This window comes from Prinia subflava, chromosome 3 (genome assembly GCF_021018805.1).
Source record: "Prinia subflava isolate CZ2003 ecotype Zambia chromosome 3, Cam_Psub_1.2, whole genome shotgun sequence".
In the NCBI taxonomy this organism is placed as follows: Eukaryota; Metazoa; Chordata; class Aves; order Passeriformes; family Cisticolidae; genus Prinia; species Prinia subflava.
Genome location: NC_086249.1, coordinates 36,546,469 through 36,571,936, shown reverse-complemented (window position 1 = coordinate 36,571,936; position 25,468 = coordinate 36,546,469). Strand labels below are relative to the sequence as shown.

Sequence of the window (25,468 nt, the reverse complement as noted above, 5' to 3'; positions counted from 1 at the left end):
AATCCCACAAGGTACTGACCATGTCCGGATCATGCTGAGTCCCTTTTCCTCCCAGAGGTGCTTAAGGGCTTACAGGGGGCTCGGCAGAATTGAGCCCAGAATCCAGGCAACAACAGGCTCTTTCAAAAACTGAGAAGGTTTTCTGGAACAAGGTTTGTACTGTAACTGGACAATATTTTGTGCACTGAATTTTCATACATTCAGATTAAATATTATCCAGAAGAGCAGACCTTGTAGTTAGTGGCTGCTGGAAGACATGACCATTTCGGTATATATGATGGTAATTAATTACATTTATAATTATGGTTTTACGAGTTTTTCCAGTTAAGTGCAAAACTGCGACTGAGACTAATATCAAAGTATCTAAAGTTTTGTGTGTTGGCTGCAGTGTGGTTTGTCCCTCTGTTAATGTGTATAAGGTTTTCAGATAATCTGTGCAGTTCATCTAGCAAAGCCATTTGGGCATTATTCACTGCACAGCTCATACACCGTTCAACCGGCTGCTTGTACTCTGTGACTTCAAGGGGATCCCACCGGCAGTGGCATTTGGGGGGCAAATTCCCTGGCATTACCCCAGCTTCCTGGACCCACCTTCCTTGGGCAGAAGCCCATCCAGCCATAGAGCTGAGCCACTGGTGGCTGTGTGCACCACTGTGTCATCACTGATGGCATTGGGCTGGAGCGCTGTCCTCCACCATCACTCAGCAATTTTGAAAGGCAGACTGCTGGAGGGTACTAAGCTGATCTGTTGCTTACATTTTGGGAAGCCAGGAGAAATAAGGAGTGACCAAATGTATCTTAATGTGATCATATTATGGTGTAGCCTGTGCAAACCTCAGTATTAATTATTACTCTTTCTATGAAAGTTTTTTCAGGAGAAGATGGTACCATTGGTCTGTGTTGTAATTTATTTGGCGTTGAAAAAGTGTTGTAACATACGGTTTCTAAAAAGCTGTTCTCACTGTTTTGTATGCAGATGAAAACCATAATCTTCCACTGTTTGCAAGGAAAAATACAGGACCTGAAAACTTTAAGTAATGTGGTTTAATTCCATCTACAAACAAGGAAAATTGCTTCTAAAATGTCAGCTCCTACCTTTCCTGCTAGGCAGGGAAGGAGATACTCTTTGATTTTGCTTGTGGTATCACCTGCAAACAGTGGTAATTCAGAACTAAAAATGAAAGCTGAATTTTGCTTTCAGACTTATACTTAAAGCTGGCAAAAGCCCAAGGCACAGTTCTGCTCTAGAAACCGTTGGAGCAGTCTCACTTTATTTCAAATACACCTGTGTGTTAATAAACGTATCTTTTGAAAATAATCACACTGTTGGCCTTTGCCCTTACTACCCCACTCTGACTATCAGGTGCACACACATTTATTGTCGATTATCTCTTGGGATCAGTGTGACTTTAAGCCTGCAACAGCAGAGAATCACCTACTTACAACGTTTGCAAGATCACAGCTCTAGCAATGGACTCTAACTGACCTTGTGGTATGAAATCAGTATGTAAGTAAACTGAGGATTAAGTGACTTGCTGATTGCCAGTTTTGTTGCAGTAATGGCCGTCAAGTTGGCTGCCGTGCTTTTCTGGGGAATAAGCAAAAACCAAAACAAAACGGAGCTTTTAGGAGTCTTTGGTAAATTAGAGAGGTTTCTCTGTAACTTTAAGCATAATTAGCTAAGCTAACAACTTAAGAGTTGTTTACCCATTAAGGGAAGTCAGGAAATAGGTAGAAGTTTATGGGAACAAAAGTGGGTTGCTGATGCCAGTGAATTATTTTCCAAAACTCTCAGCATAGGATGAAAGCACCACATGATTCCATGTAAGAATACTGCAGCAGAAAGTGGTCACAAGTACTCAATATCCTCCCTGGGAAAACAGTTCCTGGTTGAAGGGAAATGAGCCTGGACTTGGTTGTATGCTAATTGCTTTTCATTACTATGTGTTAGCAAAGCTGTTTAATACTTGCTATAAAGCCCGGATTTCACTGTCTCTCATTTAATACTAGGTTAAATCTGAACTAATAAGCTCTCAAAAGCTTAGAGGTTCCAGTAAAATGGGATTTGGCTAAAAATTGCTTGTTGGTTTCTACTAGTAACAGTGGTGTAGCTTTGGTACTCTAGGCAATGAGAGAAGCAAGACTTGGAAGAGAGAAAAGAGAATATGCTTCACTGGGATGCTGAATGATTTAGTAGAAGTCATGGTGTCTTACCATAAACCTGAGGAAGAGTTTCATAGCCTTTAGAACAATGAAAGATGTAATAGTCAATTTTGAATAATTTCCAAGTGTTTATTTGTATGACGTATTTTGATTAAGTGTTGGAAAGTCAAGACAGAATATTGTGCATAGAGCAGGATGACATAGAGCAGTTATTCCAGTGTTTATCAGGCAGCAGTAGCTATGACTCTGAGGGTTGAACACTGAACAGGAGCTGCTTATGAGCTGAGCAATAGCAGGATTTCTCACAAATGAAGCATCTTCTCCTGGCCTGGTACAGTGAAGTATAAAGATGATACTGCAGCCTGCTGAAATTTGCTGGTTACAAAGGTGCACCTCTGTCCCTTCAGTTAAAACTATTATTCTGGAATGTCCTGTCTGTGGCTCTTCAGGAGCTTCAGAGTTAAAACTTTCATGTAAGCCTTGTCGCTGCTAGGAAAATTACCAGATGCTGACAGGGGGTGTCAGCAGTGCCTCAGCTGAACATATGCTGCATATGGTTTGGCTGCAGGCACAGACAGGGAGGCCCTGTTCCCTGCTGCTGCAGAGACTGGTGAAAACAGGCTTTAAACCAACTGATTCCAGCACAATGCTAAATGTTAGCCTCTATGCAGTGTTCATCCTACCAATGAGACTGAATAAACTACTCGGGTATAGACTGGCCTGCCAAGATTTTTGCTGCATCAAAAAAGAGTTAGGCGGCATCTTTACTGAGCTATTTTAAAATGGTTGTTTTGAGATACACAGCAATCCTGATTGCTGTGCATTGTGATTATATTTGTACTATTTTGTGGTGAGGCTGGAGTTGAAACTGAATCAGAGATTGAATGCAAAGCAGATTAAAATCTCTTTTTACCTTAATGATTGATTGTAATCTCTGAGTCTGACAAAAAATTAACTATTTTCTGGAGAAAGTATTCTGAAAGTATCCTGGTTTTCCAGAGAACACAGTTAAAAATATTTCCAGTTTGTGATGTTGCCACAGAGTTTGGTGATTATTTGTGTCTCTTATGTGAATCTGCTACAGGCACCCCCCAGCACCATCACTCACACACCCACCTCCCACCCACACACTGTGGCACCCTGTGGCAGAAACACAGCACATGGGGAATTGCTGAGGGCAATGTTTCCCCAGCCCTTTCCAATTCACAGCACTCTTGAGCAGCTCCTGAGAGAAATTTCAAGTTTGGATCCATTTCAGGAGTCCTGTTGCTTGTGGAAAGCATTTCCACTCTCATTCCTGCACTTCCCCCCCTGCCCTTGGATGCTTACTTCCATGTCCTGCCAAGCAACAGCTCGGGTGCAGCCAGGGGAGCTGCTTCAGCTCACAGCCTGGTGGGAAAAAGCAGAGGGCATGCTCAGCATCTCTCCCTTTAGGTGGTAGCCTGCTCTTAGATTGGCAGGGGACACCAATTCTACCGTAATTCTTAGAGACCAGGTAGACCAAAGGAGATGATGTGAACAGGATCAAGTGATCTATGGGGAGCAACTGCATCTCTGGGGCAGCGTGTGGTAACAAGACAAAAAGGCAGCCATTCCTGTCCTAGCATAGAAACGGAGTTTGCTGAATTATGTAATGAAAGGCAAGAGGTGGGAAGAGATCAGCCTCAGGTATTCAGTACTGTTTAGATAAAAGACAAACCCTAGGACAGAATTTGTGCAGACTGCCTCCCTTTCATACTGGAACTGGAAACATGGCTCGTATCTCCAGCTTAGCAGTTTAATTATGTACCCCAGCATGTTGAGGAAATGGCTAGTAATTGATTTTCTGAACCTGAAGTGTAAGATCTTTTTAAAAAGGACAGTGTCACTGACAGGCATGAAAGCAAAGACAGCTCACCAACATAATTTAACTTTTTTAGTAAGGCTATGTGTAATCCTTCAGGTTCAGAGCTATCCTTTGCTCTTACAAGACATAAATTATTAGCCAAATCTGCAAACTCCAGTTTAGAAGATTAATGGACCATCATCAAAATCATCAATTGAATCTTGAAACAGGCACTTGAATCTGAACTCCTTTCAAGAAATGGAATTTAGGGTTTGCCCTCTGCATGGGTAGATAATGGATTATTTTCCCTATGTGTACACTTTTTATAGCTATCATCACTGTAAGCATCAAAGTGCCAGAGAAGCATTGATGGATTGGTGCTTGCAGACCCATAGGTTATAAGGCACTACTCCTATCATCACATATATTACACATATGGCACTTAAGCTGAGAAAAGTATGCTGAGCTGCCAAGGTCAGAGAGAAACAAAACCCAGAATCTGTCTTCTCCAGCCCCAAGGAAGATGTCATAAAGACATCTCTCCTGCCTGAAGAAGGTGTTTCCTTTTTTGCAGATAATTTACCATTACTTTTGGTGGTAGAAGAATACAGAGTTGTTGTACCACTAGTTATAGGAATATGGGTGTCAGAGCCATTTGCCACAAAAGTCTCTTGGAGCACTGTTTCCAGTTCCCCCACTTCAGGCAGTTATGTGATTTGGTACCACAGATACACATAACTAACTCCATCTCAGGCTACTAAAGCTAGAATTTCTTCCTTGCTGTTCTCATAGGAAGACAGTTGCATTTACAGTGTTCTGGTCTTAAAAATAATCTAATTTCCCATTAAAATGTGACTAACTTGTGCAGCTGCCATATGTTACAGGGGTAGTAAAAATGTGTTATTTGTATTGATTCCTAGAAACAATTGAAATATTTCAAAAAGCATGAGACTGCAAGATATTTCCTTGGGTATACTGCAGATAAAAGTTCTGATTTAATATGTATGGGTTTCTTTAAAACAGAACAAGTAAGCTAGTCCAAAATTCATAAATTTGTATCTGATTCCCTGTCCAGACAAATTTTCAACTGAGTGGCATTGTGTGTTTTCTGCATCTTTAAAATTAGTTACTTTCTTTTCTGGACAAAATAAATAGACAGTTTGCTTATTGTGATCATCCATGCTTTAAAAAATATTTTTGAGTCTAGTATTAATAATGAAGACATAATTAGTTACTACAAGAGCAGAAATACAGAATGATGACTATTAGATGGAAGTTTATAATGGCTTTGAAGTTTTCTGGCAGGCTAATTCAGATAACAAATGTTATTTAAAAGACCTAGTACATAAATGTTGTAGCCCTTTGTTGTCACCTGCTTTGCTCAGATTATTCTTTCCCATCTTTTATGATCCAAGGCATTCTTGATAAATGCAACCAAAAAGTAGAAATTGACAAACTAAAGGTAGAATTAGCAAGACAATTTTTTTTTTGTCTGAAAGAGAAACATGGTGGAGATGGTAATTCAATCATCTGGCACAAGAAATACGGCCATGAATGTCAATTTACTTCAGACTGTACCAAAGAAAGAAAAGTATTGGTACTAATTGAGAAATAAACCCCGAGCAACTGCGTGGTTCTTGAAGGCCATGAACACCACCTAGGAACCTCCTAACAACAGGATACCCAATTCTTCCAACCAAGCGCAACCTGTTTGTCTTTTACTTAATCTTACTGAAGTGAGTGTATCAGAAGCTGTAATTGTTCAGGGATTTTTGCTCTGGCTAGCACGAAGGTACCCGAAGTCGGCAGCCACACTGTATTTCTGTAGTGTCTCGCTGGCCAAGTATTCTGCTGAGCAGTTAGTTTGTTATAATAAGCATCACAAACAAGATGATCTTAGTATCTTTGCACAATTTCTACTGATGAGGCATCATTCCTAACACATTCCACTACCTGCTTCACTTTTCTAGTATCCGATGGACACTGTGCCTCTGCAGTGTTGCTATTATCTGTCCTCCCTTCAGCACAGCTCAATGATTTAAGTGAGCACGGAGTGCTGCTTGTGATTCCTCTCTGAGCCCAGGGAGAACCATCATTGCTCCAAAATCAAACCCACGTACGGCTCACACACAAAAATGCTCCTCCCTCACTCCAGCCCCTGGTCTGAGTCATTCAGACTCCTCAAGACCCTTTCCCTATGTGTTTATTTTTCCATAATTTTAAAATTTTCTTTTTTCTTTTTTTTTTTTTCCCTCCTTGTTGCATAACAAGGTGCCTTCATATCCTCAGGTAATTTTGGAAGAACTTTAAATAGAGAAGAGGGGATTGCAGGGTAATTAAGTGGGTGGGGAAGAAGGATGATAAAGAGCTCCTAATAGTCACTTTACATGCTATTATTTCGAGCAAGGAATATAAATACAGAATGGCTGTAGGGCCATCAGACTCTGCAGTGAGTGTGACATAGGAAAGGATGGCAGCTAAAGCAGAGCAGGAAGAGAAAGCAAAAGGCTGCAGAGTGGGACAACTCCAACTCTGGAATCCTGCCCTTTCTTCCCCACTAGTCCATATCACTTTAATGTACATCCATCTAACAGATCTTTTCAAGATAAGAAGAAAATGAAAAAATACATAGTGTGGGGGAAAAAGAATAGAAAGAAATTCCTGACTAATCTCTTTTCCTTCCTATTTCTGTCAACTTTTCACCTCCACAGTCCTTTCTCTTCCTACTTCTTATACTTTGTGAGACACAAAATAAAGGTGGAATTCAGCCTTCCTAATTGGTAACGGGAAGTCTTCTTTATGTTAAAATACAATGATCTGTTTATTGGAAACTGCTCTTCTGTAGTACCAGCCATCTCTCCATGTCATGCTGTCTGAATAATGCCTCTTGAGGATGGGGAGGAAGAATAGCATCGCAGTCAGACCCCGTGGGGTTATAAATAGCATTCGAGCAGCCTGAAAGGCTGAAGCCACCATTAAGTTCATGCAGCTGTAGTGGTTTAGGTGGGTGAGTAAGAGCAACTGGGAGATGGGATAATGGTAACCTGGTACACAAGGGTCATTTTTCATTGATGGCGTCACTCCACTGGGCTATTGTGTTCTCCCTAAATTAGGTCCCTGTGTTTGAGAGAGCTGAGCAAGCTCAGCCTCAGCAAAGCACATTTAAAAGAAGATTAGAGAGGAAAACAGTTTGTTGTGTATTGTGATTTACACCAAACTGTGATAAACTTTTCTCACTTGGGTCAGTAATTGCTTTTATCAGCAGCAAAGCAAATGCAAGAGGAAGGGCCTTTAGGAAGCTGCACACCAGCCTCCTGCATGTGGGCAATAGGGACTTTCACTGGTCAAATCAGGAAGTTTGTGCAGCAATTTAACTCAGGCTGTCCTTTCGAGTTTTTCTTAGCAATGTGGTTCATTTTGTCATCTTGGACTTTTTCAGTGCCAAGATGACAAAGGTCTTGGTTTTGGAAAATCAGTTTCAATTTATTATAATTAATATGCTTGCAGATGTACAAAAATGGAAAAATTCTACACTAATTTCACACAATTGATATTAAAAAAAACCCAGATGAAAATAATTAGCTGTCTATGTTAGTTCGAGCGTGCATACACAAACATACTATTCTTCTCTCATTTCTAAACTTAAAAAAATTGAGATCTTGATCCTACTCCCAGTGAAGTTGGTGGGGGAGTTGCATTTAACTTCAGTAGATATATGGCTCAGCTTAACTCTCCCTGTGGGACTTGTCAGTGTGTAAAGATTCCTTGGAGGTTAATTGCTTGCAGAAGAGACTTTGCCTGGGATCTAAAAGGAAGGTGCAAATTGCATAAATGGAGCCTTAGCTATGTACTGCAGCCTGGAAAACACACTGTGATTTAAAGCAAAGGGCTCTCTTTTTTCAGTAATCCTGCATCTTAACAATTAAATGTGGTCATTCATTAATTTAGAGTATCTTAGAGAGTCACTTCCGTTGCCATCTTGCCCAGTAGCTGTGGAAGTAGGACAAGTGCTTTTATGTTTTACTGAATTATTCCTTTTGGCTTTTTTTGTTTGTACTCTCTCTAAAGAGTCCTTTAAAAAAAAATCACTACTTTGAAGCAGACTTTTAGAAAGTATTTATAAAAGAAACATGAAAGAAATAACTGTTGCGGGTGTGGAAGAGAAGATTTCTAATCTAAGCAGATAGAATCATTCTTATTTAGACTTTTCAGATTTATGTGTGTGACTTCATTACATAAATGTGCCCTTTGCTATTCTGAAAAAATCTAAGAGATGTATCACTACCAATTAAAAGTTGGGGGAAGGTTGTTCCTTCATCTTTAAAACTCTATGTTCATTCTCCCATGTCACATTTTTTGTAATCCTTTCCCACCTGTATTACACTTGGAATAATCCTTCTCACTCCCTGTCACATGTGCATTAAACCTCTTTTAAAGAACAGACTTAGAGCTTCTAAAACAAGCATTTCATTTTTGTTGTGCTAAGTGTGATGTCAAATCACTATTAGAAATCTCACGCATATACCAATCTGGAATTTATTGTGGAAGTTCCTTCCTTCATAAATTGCTGTACTTGGTCAACCATAACATGTTCTGCTGGCAGTGCTCCTCTGCTCACTGCAGCTTTTGTTCTTCATCTGGAGGCAAAGCATTAGCCTGTAAATAACAGAGTATACAGCTCAGTCTTCCAGAAATACCCATGCAAGTGCTGTGAATTTGTTTGCGTTAGCAAGGATTCTCAATGGCAAATGGTAATAGTACTCTCATTTTGCTTTTTTATGATTGTAGAAAAATCTTAATATAAGAAGGACTAATGTCCTGAAACTTTAATCTGTAACTTTGAGGAAACACTACGGCATGTATGAAACTAAAAGGAGTTTAGGTTTATAGTTGGAAAAGGGGTTTGCCTTTTTTCTCACGGCAATTCTGTTGATAAATTCTGTTTTGCATCATTTTACTAGACCTTGCTGTGATGGCACCTGAATACTAAATGCATTAATCAGCCTTAAAAAAAAAATTAAAAAAAAAAAAAATAGAGATTTCAGATTAAGAAAAGATTTTATTAATTATTGATTTCCAGTACAGGAAGTCAATCCTGTTCTCATACACACTCCTTAGTGCACAGCATCTGAGCTTCTCTGAATAGTATGCAGAGGTGGAAGGGCTGACTGTATCATTGAACCTGCAAGATTTAGAAGAGGATTTAACTGCACTACCAGCAGAAAAGCTATGAACAAGTTTGAAAGAGTAAAACTATTTACTTTTAGGAATTTGATAAATGTCTTATTGACTAGATGCTGTTATATCTGTAATTGTGATTTTCTAGGTATTTTCTTCCCTAAATGTAGTGACATTTAAAAAATACAACATGCTATATAAATTCTTACCTTATTATCTAAAGTGAGTTGTATTGTGGTTTTCTAACGAAATTTGTGAGCACTTTGTTTATCTGTCAATACCTTATTTGATAATTTCTAGCTCTTCAAGCCTGTTTAATCTGTTGATGAACTTCAAACACATTTAAAAGATGGTTTCAGGTCTCAGTTAACAGGATTTTTTAAGTTTCAGAAATACTGTTGGCTGGAAAAAGAAAAAAAACCCAAATTAGTGGCTTGATTCAGCTGAACAGTTTGCTTTGCTTTGTCTTTTTGTCCTGCTGGTTGATAGAGGACACCTGAGGAATTGAAAGTTCCCTTTGCAGGCACAGGTTGTGGATTAAAATGTATACTCGAAAGGAGTGTGATGCATATACCTAGGGTATTTCTGGAAAGGAACTTAAAGGAACATAGGAACACATATCCATTGAAACTCAGGGTTGAATAATGCTGTTAGGAGTTTTTAAGTGACCAGAACAAACCCTTATACATACCAGGGAGGCTGTGAGATAAGTTTATAAGACCAGTTGAAAGTGGCTTTTCACTTAACTTCTGACACACGTCTTGTCTTATGTAAATGAAATTTTCCTCGTAATGTTGCCACTAAGGTCCTTCTCATGCCCATTTAATCAACTTCACTGAGTTCCCCTTCAGAAACGTCCCTTTCCCAAGGTCTGAAGCAGATATCACTGACACGAGAACTTCCCCAGGCTAATACGGATAACCAGCCGTGGTCCATATGGACCCTCTCCACACCATGTCAGCATTTCCAGTCTTAGTCTGCATTTCTTTCTCCTTTGCTTCCCATGCCCAGCACTGTAAAGCAACCACTTTGCCCCCTCATTTAAGTCATTATTCCAAACTCACTCCATCCATGGGGTGTAGCAGAAAGCTGTGGCTGGAAGAGCAGGGCTGGTGGCAGGCTGTGCCTGCTGCTGCTGACTACTGGGGAGTTCTGTGGTCACTCCCAGTTATTTGCTACCTCATTTGACCTGCATCCCTTAAGCCCATTTGTTTGCCTCATCCCCTAACTACACTTTGCCTTTGAGAGTGCGTCTGTACTGCTCTCCAGAGAAGTAATTACACTGCATGTGCAGTCACAGCAGTCTCGGAGGAGAGGCAGTGCGGCTGATGGCCCTCGGTAGTTCTTTAGGGCATCTGCTCTGCCATGCAGTCTGTCTTGCCGCGATTTCTCTTTGTATCTTACTGAGCTACAATAAAACTGTTGAAATTATATCTACAGTTCCAGTCCAAGTGTAGAAATATTTTTGGACAATAAGCTTTCTGAGCAAGGACTACCAGTTTGTACAGGTCTTTGCCAGGACTCGTGACACAGGGCTTTAAGACACTGTCTCACAAAATTGCCTTTGTAGTATATGAACTCTGTTCAGATTGTGCATAAAATGTTGTTCTTGCTGTTAAGTCTGAGGAAAAACAGCAAGCCAAAAAGCTGTCCAGGGTTTGGACAGAAAGGCAGCCTGGGAACCAAGCGCGAGTTTGGTCAATGGGCCGTTCAAACTGCACTCGTGAGCAGGGCACACGGACCTAGGGAGGGAGAGGCGGGGCGGGGCACCATCGAGGAACTTTTAAGGTCCTAAACGTGACCATCCCTGCGCGGCCGCTTTTTCGCTCCGGCGGGGGGAAGGCAGGCGGGCTCCTTCCAGCGAGCGGCAGCGCCGGAGCCCTGCGGGGTCCCTGGGGCGGGCGGAGCGGCCGCGGCGGGCGGGGGCGGCCGGAGCCGCCGGGGGTGCGTCCCGCCCCGCCCCGCCCCGCCGGGGCCGCTGCCATAGCGATGCGGGAGCGGGCAGCGGCCGGGACGCGCGGCGAAGCCCCGGCTCTCCCCAGGTAAGGGCACTGCTCCGGGGCCGCCTCCCGGGGAAGCTGCTGCGGGTTCCATGCTGCGAGCTGGATTTTTAATCTCATCTCGCTGTGTTTGTTCTCCCGCCTGCTCCCCCCGCAGCCCTTCTGCCCGCTCAGGTGCACTTTCTCCCAGAACCTCTTTCTGTGAGAACTTCCCTGTCGAGAGCAGTGTCTTGTGCTCCTTCAGCGTTCGGTGTTTTCTTTCCGCGTGGAAAGTTGCGAGCGGTGCCAGGGCGCAGGGGCCGGCCGAGGGTTGGGTGCCCGGCGGGCTTTTGTCCGGCCCGGGTGCCGGGCGGCGGGGCTCGGCCCGGCTCTGCCCTGCCCTGCTGCCGGCAGGCTCCGCCGCGACCCCGTCAGTAGCGCGGATTAAAAACTGCGACGGGGGATGGTCCAGGCGTCTCGCTGAAGCGCAGGCAAATCCTTTTATCCGCGGAGGAGCGGAGGCTCGCAAAACTTTCCGAGTGCGCTCGGGAGGGAGCAGCCTGAAAGCAGCGGGCACGGGCTCCGCAGCTGCCGCCTTTCACGTGGAGGTGGCCCTGGCTGGCCCCGCGGTGTCCCCGCCGTGGAACTCCCGGCGGGCTCCTGCACCTCCTGCCGCTGCGCCTCCGCCTCCCCCAAACCCCTCGGCCCCGCTGCCCTCAGAGCCCCCGCGGCCCCTGCGATGGGAAAGAGACAAAGAAGGGGCCGAGGCTGCCGCCTTCACCAAAGCACAGCTGTACGCGTTCTCTCCTTGTTTCGGTACGAGGGGGAAATCCCCCCGCCGCCCCCATGACACTGTCCGACAGTGGCAAGTTTTCAAAGATCCCACTGCCCCTTGCTGAAAGAACCGTGCTATGAGCTTTGTTTTGAAGGTGGAGCCACCTTCAGACCGGGCATCCCAGTGGTTTTAGGGGCATTGTTTATCGTGGTAGGGAAGACGCCTGCCTGCCTGGCAAAGACCCCGGGCTGGGGCAGGACGCACATGGCCGGTGGTCCCCTCACAGCTTTCCCAGGCACTGGAGTGTGATCTGGTCTGCTGGATCTGTCAAGCTCAGCTGAGGAGGAGATCCCTTGCAGCATGTCTCAAAACACTCCAGTCACTCTCAGATAAAAGTTTTCATCTTGCTGTCGCTATAGTATAGGGTGGCTTCTGGGTGTACTGCTTTTAATTCTTGTTTTCTTTTGTAGGGAAAAAGACTTTGCTGTGCACTTTATGTAATTCTGTAGGATTTTATGTGCCGGGGGCAGACAAGGCAGTCAAGTGTCATACAGCCTTCCAATAGAAGCAAGTCTAGGAAAAATTATGCCTGTTTTCTTCTTCCTTGCCTCCTGTTTGAGAGTTAGGTGTCACTTGATGAACGTGTTTTAGATGAAAACCTCCCATGTGTCTTGGGGCTCAGTGCTGAGCACCTGAGGAGGAAGACTGGATTAGTTACTGGGAATTTCTTTCTCTTAAGTGCGTGTGAAGATTATGTTTACCATTGTAAGGTAGGTGTGCTAGTCATACTGAATTTATTAGCTGATTAGCATTAGACAAACAAGTACATATTGAAATTATTCTGGTCTCTTAAATTGCTAACGAACGCAATTATACTTAGAGGGAGTTACAAGTACCTTTCCTGCACCCCTGCAACACAGCTTTGTTCACCATAGAGGAACTCCTTTGTTTTGTGTGTGTCTTTATTTCCTACAATGCAGCTGAAACTTCTTTTATTTGGGGACTTGGTAAGAAAATTTCTTAATGGTGGCTTTTGTTTTCCTGATACAGGCAGCGCCGCCTGAGGAGCTCAGCTCAGCCAGTCGATGTGAAGGCAAGGCGAACCAAGGTGCAGCCGATGAGGGGCAGGCAGCAAGATCAGCTGGTGGAGACAGCAGTGTTGCTTTGAGCTACCCCAGCCTCTGCCTTCATGCCTACAGCATCGAGAACATGACAACATTTCCGAATGGCTGTGGAAATGGCACCACCGTTACTTGTATAGTGATGGATAATAAAGAGCCACAAAACCAGACTACCTGTGCCAGTCATAATGGGGGACACAACACCAGCTACAGTCCTGAGGAGGAATTTCAAGAGGATAAACTCAGCCCGTCCAAAATCGTGCGCTTTTTCACCACCCCTAGGAAAAGGGCCAATTCCAGCTCTGACAGGCCTCGTTCTCTGGTTTTGATGGGCAACTCGTCCACGTGGAATGCCTTTTCTTCTATCAGAAAGATGGGATCTTTCAAGAAGTTGAAATCTTCAGTTCAACAAGGAATTCAAACAAGGGAATGCTCAGACATCTTAAACGAGAACAGCATAGGCAAACATGGTTCAAATGGAGCAGTGGTGCAAGTTCAGACCAACAGGTATTCCTATTCGGGGCCTCTACATGATTTCCAGAATGCAGTGGATGGTTTAGCTTCTGACTGCTCTGATGTGGAGGAGAGCGACGAGTCCTTCCTGAGAAACACTCATCGCTCACGCAGCATCCGGCGGGCTTACGGTGCTGGCCGCATAAACTTGCTAGACACAGATAAAGTTCAGAGTTGCCACAACTGTGTTAGGCCAACATCACCTGTCATGGCAGAGCCAAAGATCTGTGAAATTTTGGTGAAAGGCTCTGAAAACAACAGGATCATTTACTGGAGAAGCAAAAGTTCAGATAATTTGAACTTTCTGAAGAAAAGCTCGTTCAAACGGAAGTCCACCTCAAACCTTGCTGATCTGAAGGTTGCAAATGAAAAACAGATGCCAGCAAGGACTGTGAGCGTTGCTTCTGCTGACTCCGACAAAAGTGGTGGAAACCCTGAGAGGAGATCCAAGCGATGGAGGAGCCCTATCAGAGCAAAGGATTTTGACCGGGTTTTGAAACTTGTCAGTAATGTTACAGATGTTGCAAGGAAGAAGGATGGCTCCAAGAACAACGCGCCTTCTCCCAGTGAGCTGTCCCAGAGAACAAGGTCAAACAGCAGGCTGCACGATGACTACTCCCGCAGGGTTTCCAGCAGCACAGATCATGACAGGAAGAGATGCACCTCCTCGGTATCCAGTCCAGACTCTTCCTTGCCAGGAACACCTTGCCTGCAAAGCCCTGTGATTGCTCAGGATAAAGAGGCTGAAATGAATGTAGCTGTTGCTGAAGATAAAAGCCTCAGGATGTCATCAGGTATCCCAGACTCTGATAGCTTTTCACCTACTCTGGACGATGTTAGTCCGTTTCCCAATGAAGTCTTCTATTCGGACTCAGATGAACCAAAAGCTACCCAGCAGTGTAGAGATGAAGCTGAAAACCTTCACATTCCGGTCAGGCCAACTACTCCAAAGCCTCAAAGTCCAACTGCAGGGAAGGTCAAGTGCAGTATGAATTTCCAGTGTCCAAACCATCACAGCACTTTGTCACTGAGCTCATCGGAGAGCGAGGAGAGAGTTGAGGTACCAGGGCTGAAGCTAGGCAGGAATCCTGTTTGCTTCCAGGACTCAGTGCAAACTGTGTACTATGATGATGGAAATGAAGACAGTGGCATTAGCAGCCACTCTCAGCTGAGTCTCAATTTAGCCTCTGGTACTGAAGAGAAAAAGGAAGAGGTAAGAAAGAAAACAAAATCCTTCAGAAGTGGTGTATGTTTCCTATTGGGTTTTGTCTTTATTAATGCAAAACAATGCAAACAATGCAAAGTAATGGCTGCTGCAGCTTGGTATTGCTAAAATATGCTGACAGCAATTATTTCCTTTAAGTATTCTCTTTGGATGCTAATGTACAATTATTTTTCCTTTGCGCATTAATATCAAAGGAAGTTTTGGCAGCAAAGCTATTCATGTGCATTTTCAAGGGCAGCTCATTGCACCCTGCAGATACACCACCTTGTCATGTGGCCTTGTCAGATTTTACCAGCCTGAGCAGCATCTGGCTGCGTTTCCTTCACAAGGGAAAGGTCTCTCCTAAAGAGTCTATGTATTCTGAAGTAGTGTTGACTTACTGTGAAACACTTTGCCTGTGGAAACCTTGCAGAACATGGTAATATTTGTAGAGCAGTGTGGTGTGAAAGACACAGTACAGAGGGTTAAGCATTCAGTTGTATCCAATGTTTTCCCTGTGCAGTGATGACCATACTGAGGGTAAACTGCTTATTCTTTTGCTTGCCAACTGCAGACAGCAGTACTTTAGGCACTGGGCTGAGCATGTTGCTGCTACTCTTTTGGTGAAGACACTGTTGTTTTCACTGCACCTAATGGGTGATTTCATACACTCAGTGAATGGGTAGATAGATATATTGCAGCACCTCTGAGGTAAATTCACATGATAACACGGTGCCCCCACCTTAAATATGGTATGAGTTGGCACCAGAGAAGTTGGAATGATTTGACAGCCTTGGTGAAGAGCTGTCAGACATACCCTGCACCTGTCTGAAGCAGTGAGGCTTAGCTCAGCGCTAGCTCACTGAGGTAAAAATCTATCTGGATCTGTATAAATATGCAAGTCATTCACAAAATAAAGCTGGCATGTCTTTTAAGCCACCTCAGTTTGACTGAAGTATCTTGGACCTTAGGTATGAGATAGGCAAGGCAGTGCAGCTGCCCAAGCTTCAGCTTTTCAGGCTGTCAAGTTTTAAAATATCTGTGAAGCTGTTCTACTTTTAAAAGCTTGGCAGTTTTTGCAAGCTAACTGTAAATGGTTACAGATCTTATCAGTATTGTCCTTTTGCTGGAGAAAAACCATTTTGTTTACTGTTGATTTTGCAGCAATGGTAAGATTGAAAAAATGAACTCAGTGTGTGTGAATATCTGGGCTCAGAGGTTATTCTTCTTCTGGAGGCCTAGAACTGCTCCAGCCATCCATATTTTCCAAAACTCTCACTTACATGCAAGGAGGAGCTTTCACACTTGCCAGAAGAGGTGAGAGCCTTAGTGTGGATGGATGCCAATTGTATTTCTCAGGAATAAAATGAGAGGTGGAATTAGTGCTACTCATCTACCATCTAGTGGTGAGCTGCCATCATGACCCAGAAGAAATTAATCTGGCCTTGCCCCTTGGCTCCCTACAAACCTGTACAGTTTTTACATGAATGTGGGTGCATTGGGTGGATAAAAGTTACTGCAGTTTTTAGTTTTAACACCACGTTCTGTTATTATCTAACATGCAATTTAAGCTTTCTCTTTATATTACAGCATATTTTAGGGTAATTGTGAGTGTCTTTTAGTGCTTGCTTCAGTTGTCTAAAATACAGAGTGTGCACTGGTGGCAGCTCTGGGTTTGTGTAGTGGGCAGGCAGACAATATGGGATGGATCCCAGCAGAAGATGATGGAAGTGGTGGCCAGGGAACAGGCCCCTTGGCTGTAAGCCCTCACTCTGATGTGAGCTCTGCCTGGAGCCCCTGTGCTGCATAAGCACAGCTGTGGCCACTCACATGGCATAGCTGCATCCAGACAGCCCTCTCTTCTGAAGGCAAAAGACAAAGTTTTTGGAGGTGGTAGCTGTGGGTTGGAAGCAGGAGCTGTGCAGGACAGGGTCTGCTTTTATCTTAATATGCAAGGGATATAAAGTTTGTTGTTTCTTTTTTCCATGCCTGCTTCCCATTTCATACACAACCCTAAAGCTGTGGCACTCAGAGTGACTGCAAAGCAGGTAGAGTGGTATGGTTTCTTTCTGCCGTTTCTTTGGAGGATTTAATTTCCTGCTTTACAGCATGCTTCCTTTAGCATGGAGCTAGCTTGGCTAGCTAAAGATACTTATACGAGGTTATTTTTTAATTGGAGTTTATTCAGCCTGTAGGCACTTTTATGAATGCCACATACTCACACAATGAGGTCACTGGGGTTTGAACTTTTGACTACAATTCATTTTTACCTTACACCTCCGCATTACAGAAATGTACCTGCCCAGCAAGTTGCTCTGTGATGGCTGAGTGCTTAGCTTGCTCTCAACAATCATTTGAGATGTAGTGTGGAGCCACACATTTTCAGATTTTTTTCTGAACCTTGAATGCACTGTGTTGATGGACAATTCTGCACTGTTTCCATGTTGCATGGATCTGCCTTTCTGTACAGATTTCAGGTATAAGCCAGTATGTATTCCAGTACAGCCACTAAAGCTTGGCGACGTGTTTCAGTACTAAGCTTAGAAGGTCCTAACTAGTCAGGCTCAAACAGGTTCTCTTTCCAGGACTGGCTGCTGTAGCTGGAAGCAAGTGTAGTTTCTTCCCTTCCTCACTCATCTAGTAGATTAGTCAGCAAATGAAATCTGTGGAATTTGGACCATCTCTATATTTTCCCAAATATGGACAGTAAATACTTCTGCCTTGTGTTTCCCCTCCTCTGTAAAGCTGATCTTGCAGTATTCGTGCAAGGACACCTATTCGTTCATCAGAATTGATGTTTTGGGTTTTGTTCTTCTTTCCTTCCGTGATTGAGTCTTGAGATCCTGTCACTTGTGCTACTTTGTTGATTTCACCAAAATGCAAGATTTGGACTGGAGCAGAGGAGATTTTTTGGTTTTTGGTCCTGACAGAGGTTGCTTCTCAGGGAGGATCCGTGCCTCAGCACTTCTGAAGCTACAGAGGTGTGAGTCACCAAAGCTCACCTGTGACATCCCATGCTTTGCCACGGTCTGCTTCATGCTACTGTCATTTATATTCAATATATTGCTTTTAAATAGCATGAAGAGATGATTAAGTACAAGCTTGTACTTGTTTGGAGTGTTTCACATAGTCTTTGCTTTCATGAAGAAAAAGCCCCATGTCACTGGAATAATGAAAACTTAATGTGCTTCAGACTGGCATGTCAGCCACTGGGGCTGCCTGAATAAAACACTGTTCTGAATTTGTTTCAAAAAAGTAGAAATCAAGTTATTTGACATTTCACCTAGTCTTTCACTAGTTCTTAAGAGTATTTGATATTTAGGTTGCCTTGCTGGCATCTGGCTTCACAGTACATCAGACTTTTTATTACTTGAGTACCTTATCTGCATGACCATAAGTGACTGATAAATTACAGTCAAGAGGTAACTCTGCTGTAATTATGGTTGAGTCACAGTTTATTTGCAGACAATATTTTAAGTGTTCTAAGACTTGTCTGTCAACTCATTTATGTTCATGCCATACAAATGTCGCTGGTCCCAGCTAGTCCACATCATAAAGTCCCCAGTGCTCAGCTGTTGGCAGAGTTGAGCTGGTTTGTCCTAGACAGGTCTCTGGGCTCTGAATGTTGAGCACACAGAGCTTAACATGGAGGACAGCTTATAAAGATGAAGAGGAAGAAGAGCTTTGTGGGTGGGATACAGAGGACTCAGGTATGTCCTCACTGTTTGTCCTCACTATTTCTAGCTTCAAAAAGTGTCCTTATAGTGAAGGACCAAAGGGTGGTAGCTGGATGTGGTCATGTTCAGTGCCCGCAAGGAGCAAGCAGCAGCCAGGAGGGTGATCTTCTGTAGTACCTGCCTCAAGTGCCTGAGTGCTGTGGGGCTAGGCATGAGCACACCTGCTGGGAGCTAGCTGCATTCAGGTCTCTGAGCTCTTGCTTTTGGATTTATTCACCTTTGGTTCATCCATGTGCAATTTAGAGTTTAGAGGTTAATCAACCTAACGTGTATAATTGTAAATGTGATAAACTGTGAAGGATAATTAGGTGAAGTAGTGGGGGGAATTTCTTAAACTGGGTATATTCCTGAGGGGCTTGTAATTTGGAGGGAGGGCTCACCACTCCAGTGGCACTCTGGTCTTGCTGACTACAGGGCCTGGGGAGAGAGCATCAGAACCCTGTCACAGGCTCTCAACAGCATCTCAAACATAAACTGAGGTTTCAGTTAGACCAAGCAACACTGCATTTGCACTAAACTCTGAGCTGCTTTGCACAAGACAGGATGCATTCACACAGTGTCCCCACAGTCACTCAGTGAGTTAGTTGACTTCCAGACACATTTTTCCAGAGCTAGACTAGAAAGTACTGTGCATTGCTACAAACTGAAATTGCAGAATCCATTGCTGCAGTAATGCAGCGGGGAGACCTCAAATGACAGGAATATCTTCCTATTGCAGCAAAAACTCTTTCAACTCTTTCAGCAGCAGAGCTGTCATCCATTTGGTGCAGCCTATAATCATTTGTTGCTGTATCCACTACTGGGAAGAAGAAAAACAAGGCAGTCGTGACTGAATTCTGGATCGGGTTGAATTTTAGTCCAAGTAACTTTGCAGTTCTTAATAAAACTGGCCATTCCTAGGTAGGATAATACAGGAGTTACTGCCACCCCTGCAGAAATGTTTTGGATGGTGACAGAGAGAGCTCAGATGGACTTCACTGTATTTAGCTTGGGGCAAGCTGCAGCCTTTATTGTATTTGTGCACCTCTGCCTTTCCAGAGTGTCTCATATTTGACTGCTGTAGCTGTCCAGTGGCACCTCAGTAATAGCCAGGTGTTGCTCACCCTGTGGTCAGGAGTAATAAATAGTACCCCAGAAAGTGGAACAGCACATCTGGCCATGTGATTTGGTTTCTTATATCAAATGCAGCGTTGAGTTGTTGGCAGATATGAAAATCCATCTCAATGCTGGGTGGTTGAGCTATCCAAAGTGAGCAGAGGCAGCTGCAGAGTTTCCCTTGAGCCACCTGCATTTTCCCTCTCTGGCATCTGGAGGCTGCTGTGTTGCTTGTGGTACCAGGATGCTGTGGCAGGCTGGGAGACCAGCCAAGTGCTGGGGGAAGCTGGCACAGCAGCCTTGCCCCCACCCCCTGCTCTAGGAAGTAACAGTTGGCAGAGGTAGAGTTGCCCAAGGCAGCTCCTCCCCTTGCAGGCTGGGGTTTGTGATTGCTGCTGGGACTTGCTAAGGGCAAAGCTTGGCTTGGGCAGCGATGATGAGGCTTTGCTCTGGAACAGTGGAGAGAATGAGGAACCAGAGGACCTCATTTTGGAGAGACTCTGAAGAGAGTCAGAGGCTTATGGGTTTTTATGTTTTGGTTTGTTAGCATAAAGTTCTACTTCCAGCCTGCGGTTATCATCTGGCTTTTGAGATTTGCCAGTGGGTATTACTAAGATAGCCTGAAAAAAGAAAAAAATTCTCATTTTGCCAAATAAAGGGAAATCTATTTTTTTAAGGTCTGTTACTTGTTCTAGGGTGTTCTGAGTCAATTCAGAAAATACTTAGGGATTTATTTAGGATTTATTAATATCTATACATCTAAAAGAAGCAGAGAATATGAATACCCCTTTACTATACACTGCATGCTTGCTATTCCAGTTCAGACTGAAGGAAAGAAGGGACAGTATAAGAGCATCATCCAGCCATCCCCAAGTATCAAGACACTACAAAACTAGAGGAGACAATTTTCAGGTTTTAGCACACTTGCGTTTTTATATGAGCGATAAGATTATTTCTGTAAAGGAAATGCATTTCCCTGAAAACTCCTCCCCTCTGCCATTCGGAAGTATGTTAGCTGACTTGGTTTTGGAAATGCATTAGAAGAGAGGACGAAGGAAATCCTTGAGGCTGAGGAAGAGATTTGAGAATCACGAGATCCGGCTGTCATTTCCAGCCCTGCCCTGTGCTTCTACCTGACTTGACTGCTTTGTATCTGTTCCTTATCTGTGAGACATGGATATTACCAAGGTGAACTCGCTAATCTTGGTGAGGCATATTGCTGAGAGGGAAAGCTTTATGCTTTATTGTTGATTGCGATAAGCAGGTTTTCAGGGATCAGGTTAAATGAAGCAAACCTGCATTAAAAGGCCTGAGAAAATAGATGGCTAAATTTTCTTTGGACCTATATAGCCTGATCTCTTAATGTGGTTTTATAGGTGTATTAGTTAGTTAGAACACCACAATTGCTTCAGTGTCCACAGATCCCAAGAGGAGAATTATATAAATTTTTTCCCCAATTTATAAAACTTCTAAAATGAGTGTTTTACCACAGCAGTTTGTGTTGCTAATGGGGATTGCTTTTGCTATGTCACAGGGCACAGTGATATTTTTCTTTACTAAAATGCATAGTATTTCCTGCATCTATTCTGTGAGCTTATGCTGGTATAGTGCAGTGATACTCCTTTAGGGAGTCCCTCTCAGAAGCAGCACTTTGCAAATTTTTAAATTGTGGCTCCACACAATATTTTTTTGTAGCGGAAGGGGAAAAGAAAAGGCAGGTTATCCTCCAAGGAAAACTTATGTTAAAGATTAGCCATGGTTGTATTACTTTGATTGCTTCTGATTTGCTTGTCTATATAGGTGTAATCTAAGCCGTTTTCGGGGATTTTTTTTGCAGTTGTTTCATGGATTGTATTTTGCTGTCCTGCAGACCACTGGTCGAATTGCCCTTGGTTTTCTAGGGATAGATAATCAATGCATTTTTGTGGCATCTTGTCAAAGGCTAATTAAAAAGAAAAGATGTTAGTGGCAGGGGAGGCAGAGGGATGTAAAGAAAAAGAATATAGTGCAGTTAGAATTTAATTAGAAAGGAGTAGATGGAAATTTTCTTGAATTGGACTGGTTTAATAATTGTGGTTTGTTTGTGATTGAAGATGCAATTACTTATTGAAAGTGTGCTTTCTTCTACAGTAAAAGCAGTCATTTCCATGGTGGCTATTTCTGGGGTATCACTGAAATCGTCACTGTTGAATCAATAGGGGATCACTTCAGAATCTTTTATAAAATCTAGAAAAAAAGCAATAAATAAATTTTCTCTGGGATGCTTTATTTATCCAGAGTTTCATAATCTCCATGTCTGTTGCAACAGTTTGCAAAAAAAAAAAAGTGTTGATCATACTCATGAAACATAAAACAAGCTCTTGACCTCATTTAGTATTGATGATAAATGAACTTCAGCTAATGCTCTCCCAACTGCTATTTATCAATAAGAAAAAGTGCAGTGGTTATCTTTTATCATGTACCTGGGTGGAGACATGTCCAGACTTTTACTCTGTTAGGTCAAGGTGGTAAAATAATTTATAGCTGCTAGGTCACAGTCCCTTGGCTCTTTTTATGTTGGTGGCTTGTATGAACTGAAAAGCCAATTGTACTATTACTGCTGAGTTCCTGAGTACTGCTAAGTTTTGGCAGTTACTCTCTTATACAGAAATAATAGCTGTTTACTAGTCACCAATTATAATATGCTATATAGCTGTCATTGCTAGTGTAAGAAATCTGTACATTTTTATATAGACACCTAAACTTATGCGGAAATGTCTTCTTGATCAAAATACAAAGATACCTACAATGACCTAGCACAAGTATTGTAATAGTTTCAAGCCTTGTCTTTTACAGAAGATGACTGATTACCCATCAAATCCTTTCACTGAGAATACATAGTAATTGTGTTCTGAAACTTCTCAGCCTACTCAGCTTTTCCTCGTAACTTAGTCAGAATCATCATCTGTTTAATTTATCACACTTTTTAATAAGTTGCATTTGAAAATTAATATGCATTTTTGTAAAGACATTATTAGATCCTTATTATCTCTTTTCTCTGGGTTAGAAAAAGGCAGCAGTAGTTAGCAGAACTGCATTTAAGCCAGGCAGCTGAAACATACAGAGATAACAAAACAAGAAGTATTGCAATTTACTGTGTACCTAAGGAAAACAAACAAAACAAAAAACAAAAACAAACAAAAAAAAGATGCAGAAGTGGAGTCAGGATGCTCTTTTGCCTGGAGAGAGGAAGGCTGGGGGTCTTTATCCCAGAGGGACCTACTTGTGACTTCCCAGCAGATTACCAGGTAGGGAAAACCTTTCAGGAGAGGTGTGTCTCCTTATACTTTTGCACTTGTCTGTATGTGCATGTTATGGAACATTATTGCATTTGGAACATAAAGATAAAATTTTAAAAATTCAAATAAGTAACAGTAGGGATTGAAATGCAGATTAGTGGTCAGGAAGCTTCAGCAATGTTCACAGTCATCAAGACTTTTATAAAGTGATGATTTTAATTAGGGAGTTTATTGGCTAAAGACGTTGACAAAAAAATCACTTAGGGCTTGTTTTTCCTTTGCAATCATGGTGTCAGCCCTCAAAAGTGTTCCAACAGCAGGAAGCTGACCAGCAGCAGGTTCTGTTGGGTACGACTTCTAGTTTGGGCTTTCTCTGCAGCAGAGAATGGGGTCAGGTGTAGAAGATGCAGGGTTATTCATGGTTGGGTGTAACTGCACCAGCAAAAGCCCTGCCATGCGATTGCAGGTACTGGCAATTTCTTTGCCATATCACTGATAAAAGTTGCATCCACATAAGCAACACTTTATCAGTAACTATACAAATCACTCCTTGAGCAGCACTTCCCCTGAAATCAGTTCTGAGTGCTGAATTTATCAAAGGTACACAGTGGTCTGAGTAATAGTTGGAGAACCGGGCTCTAGAGACTAAGCTAAGATTTCAGCGATTAAACACCTGATGCTGATGTTGCTTACCTTGGTTAATAATGGGTACAGAGAATGCCAATAGCAGTCATGTGCCATGAAATGGAGCAGGGTTGTACCAGTGCCAGGTTGAGCTGAGTGAGATCATGATCAAGTCCTTGAAGTTGCTGTAGCTGATTGAGAAATCAGTCTGGGCCCAGGCACGGGAGGGGTTTGGTCTGGCTGGGCACAGGCCCTGTGGTTTAGTTGTTTACCTGGGAGCAGCCTGGGAGAGCTCCCATTGTGGCCTCTTGGGTGTGGTCAGGGGGTCCTGGGGAACACAGCATTAAACACCTGAACGTGGCACCTGGAGTTGAGCCCAACTAAAAATAGCTGTCAAGTGAAGTGAGGGGCAGCTATCAAAGACAGCTGCACACAGCTGGAAAACACCTTGCAGTGAAGCTGTGGATTTATGGAGCAGGAGCTGAGGACCAAGCAGGGTTGTCCACAGCCCTGGGGAACATTGGGTTTTAGCTGGGTTTTAGCTCCATCTAAATCTACCTGCAATCCAGCTTGACACCTGTTTCCTACCTGTAGTGCTGCCTGGCTGGTCACTCAGTAGGCTTGGCGGATGCTCTTGTTTAGGGGCTCAACTGATTCCTGGAACATAAGACCTAGCCCTGCTGGAGATGTCCTGACAGGCTTCCCTTTGTCCCTAGGGGCTGATTCTGGAGGGCCCAGGCCTCCCATAGGTCCTGTGTCATACTTGCATGATGCATGGCACGTGGAGATATCTTAGATTCCTTTGTACATTTGAAATGGCCCTGGCTGCTTATGTTCAGGCAATGAAATTTCCTCCTAGATTTCTGCTGGCTATGATGACAGCTTTATCATCTAGTTAATGTACAGACAGCCCCATTGCAGAACTGAAATTTAAATGCGGGAATCTGCAGCTAAGAGTGACATATTGGAATGGAGCAATAGCAAATGTAAGTGTAACCTGGACTGAAGTAAATGTTCATTTTAAATGGTTGTATTTGTAGATACACTGCTGTCAGGAATAAGGAAAGCAGTTGAAATACAATGACTTAACTAATTTGCTGTTGTAAGAATTTAGTTATCCAGATAAAATTAATTTGTTTGCATCAACACAAACAAGCAGAGCTGTTTGTGTTTGCAGTCTCAGAAGAAACCTAACTGAGGATACAGCCTAAAAGGCAAGATTAATAGTCTTGATTACTAGTATTGGTGATCCTGTGCTGTTGCTAGACTAGTAGGTATGAATTTCAGAAAATCCAGTGTGGATTAATCTTAGACCTTAACTTCTTGGAAACCTCAAAATGCCTTGAAAATTTTGACCAGCACTTGCAATGCATGAGCCAGTGCATGAGATTTTGATTTTCATCCTATTTGAAGTGCTGTGTGTATCTGTACACATCTGTAGATGTTCCCAGTAATAATTGTACAACATCAACCTGCTTTCACTTATAAAAGATTCATTAGGAGAAGGTAATTTGAGGTCAGCAGTGGTGCACCAGTATAAAGCCAGTCACAGGTGGAATACAATTGTTTCTTCATAATTTTTTCCTTGATGCCAAGAATGACACTTATGCTCAAGTGACTGCAGTCACTGGAGCAGACTGGAGCCTGTGAGTTGTACTCATAGACTCCAGTACTGGATATTTTTACTCCTGCTAGTGAGTGGTCACTTGATCAGGTCCTGCTTGAGCAGGCCGTTTAGAGGGATGTGAGATTATCAGTCTGGTTTCCCCTGGTTTTTGCAGTGTCAGGATTATGTTTTCTCGTTTGGTATTATTCAGTGCAGTTTATAGATCTAAGACTAAAAGCACACATCCTTCAGCATTGTTTGTTGTACAGCAGAGATTAATCTGGCTGTCATTTGGATCACTACTGGAGGTGGAGTCCTGCAGAACGAAAGCAGTCCTCTGCAAATGTTATTGCTCAAGATAAGGGTGTAA

At 43.0% G+C, this 25,468-nt stretch overlaps 1 protein-coding gene across 3 annotated transcripts in view; it reads left to right on the top strand.

Moving 5' to 3' along the window:
* Positions 1 to 25,468, top strand: part of SPATA13 (spermatogenesis associated 13) — a 72,781-nt gene that overhangs the window by 14,767 nt on the left and 32,546 nt on the right. The window contains exons 1-2 of one of the 3 annotated variants that reach the window (XM_063394685.1): positions 11,016 to 11,208; positions 12,971 to 14,767. In XM_063394685.1, the coding sequence (XP_063250755.1) occupies positions 13,130 to 14,767 (1,638 nt within the window). In that variant the 5' untranslated portion in view covers positions 11,016 to 11,208; positions 12,971 to 13,129. Of the gene's footprint in view, positions 1 to 11,015; positions 11,209 to 12,970; positions 14,768 to 25,468 lie in introns of those variants that run through there. The other 2 variants (XM_063394686.1, XM_063394687.1) reach the window with 2 other exon arrangements.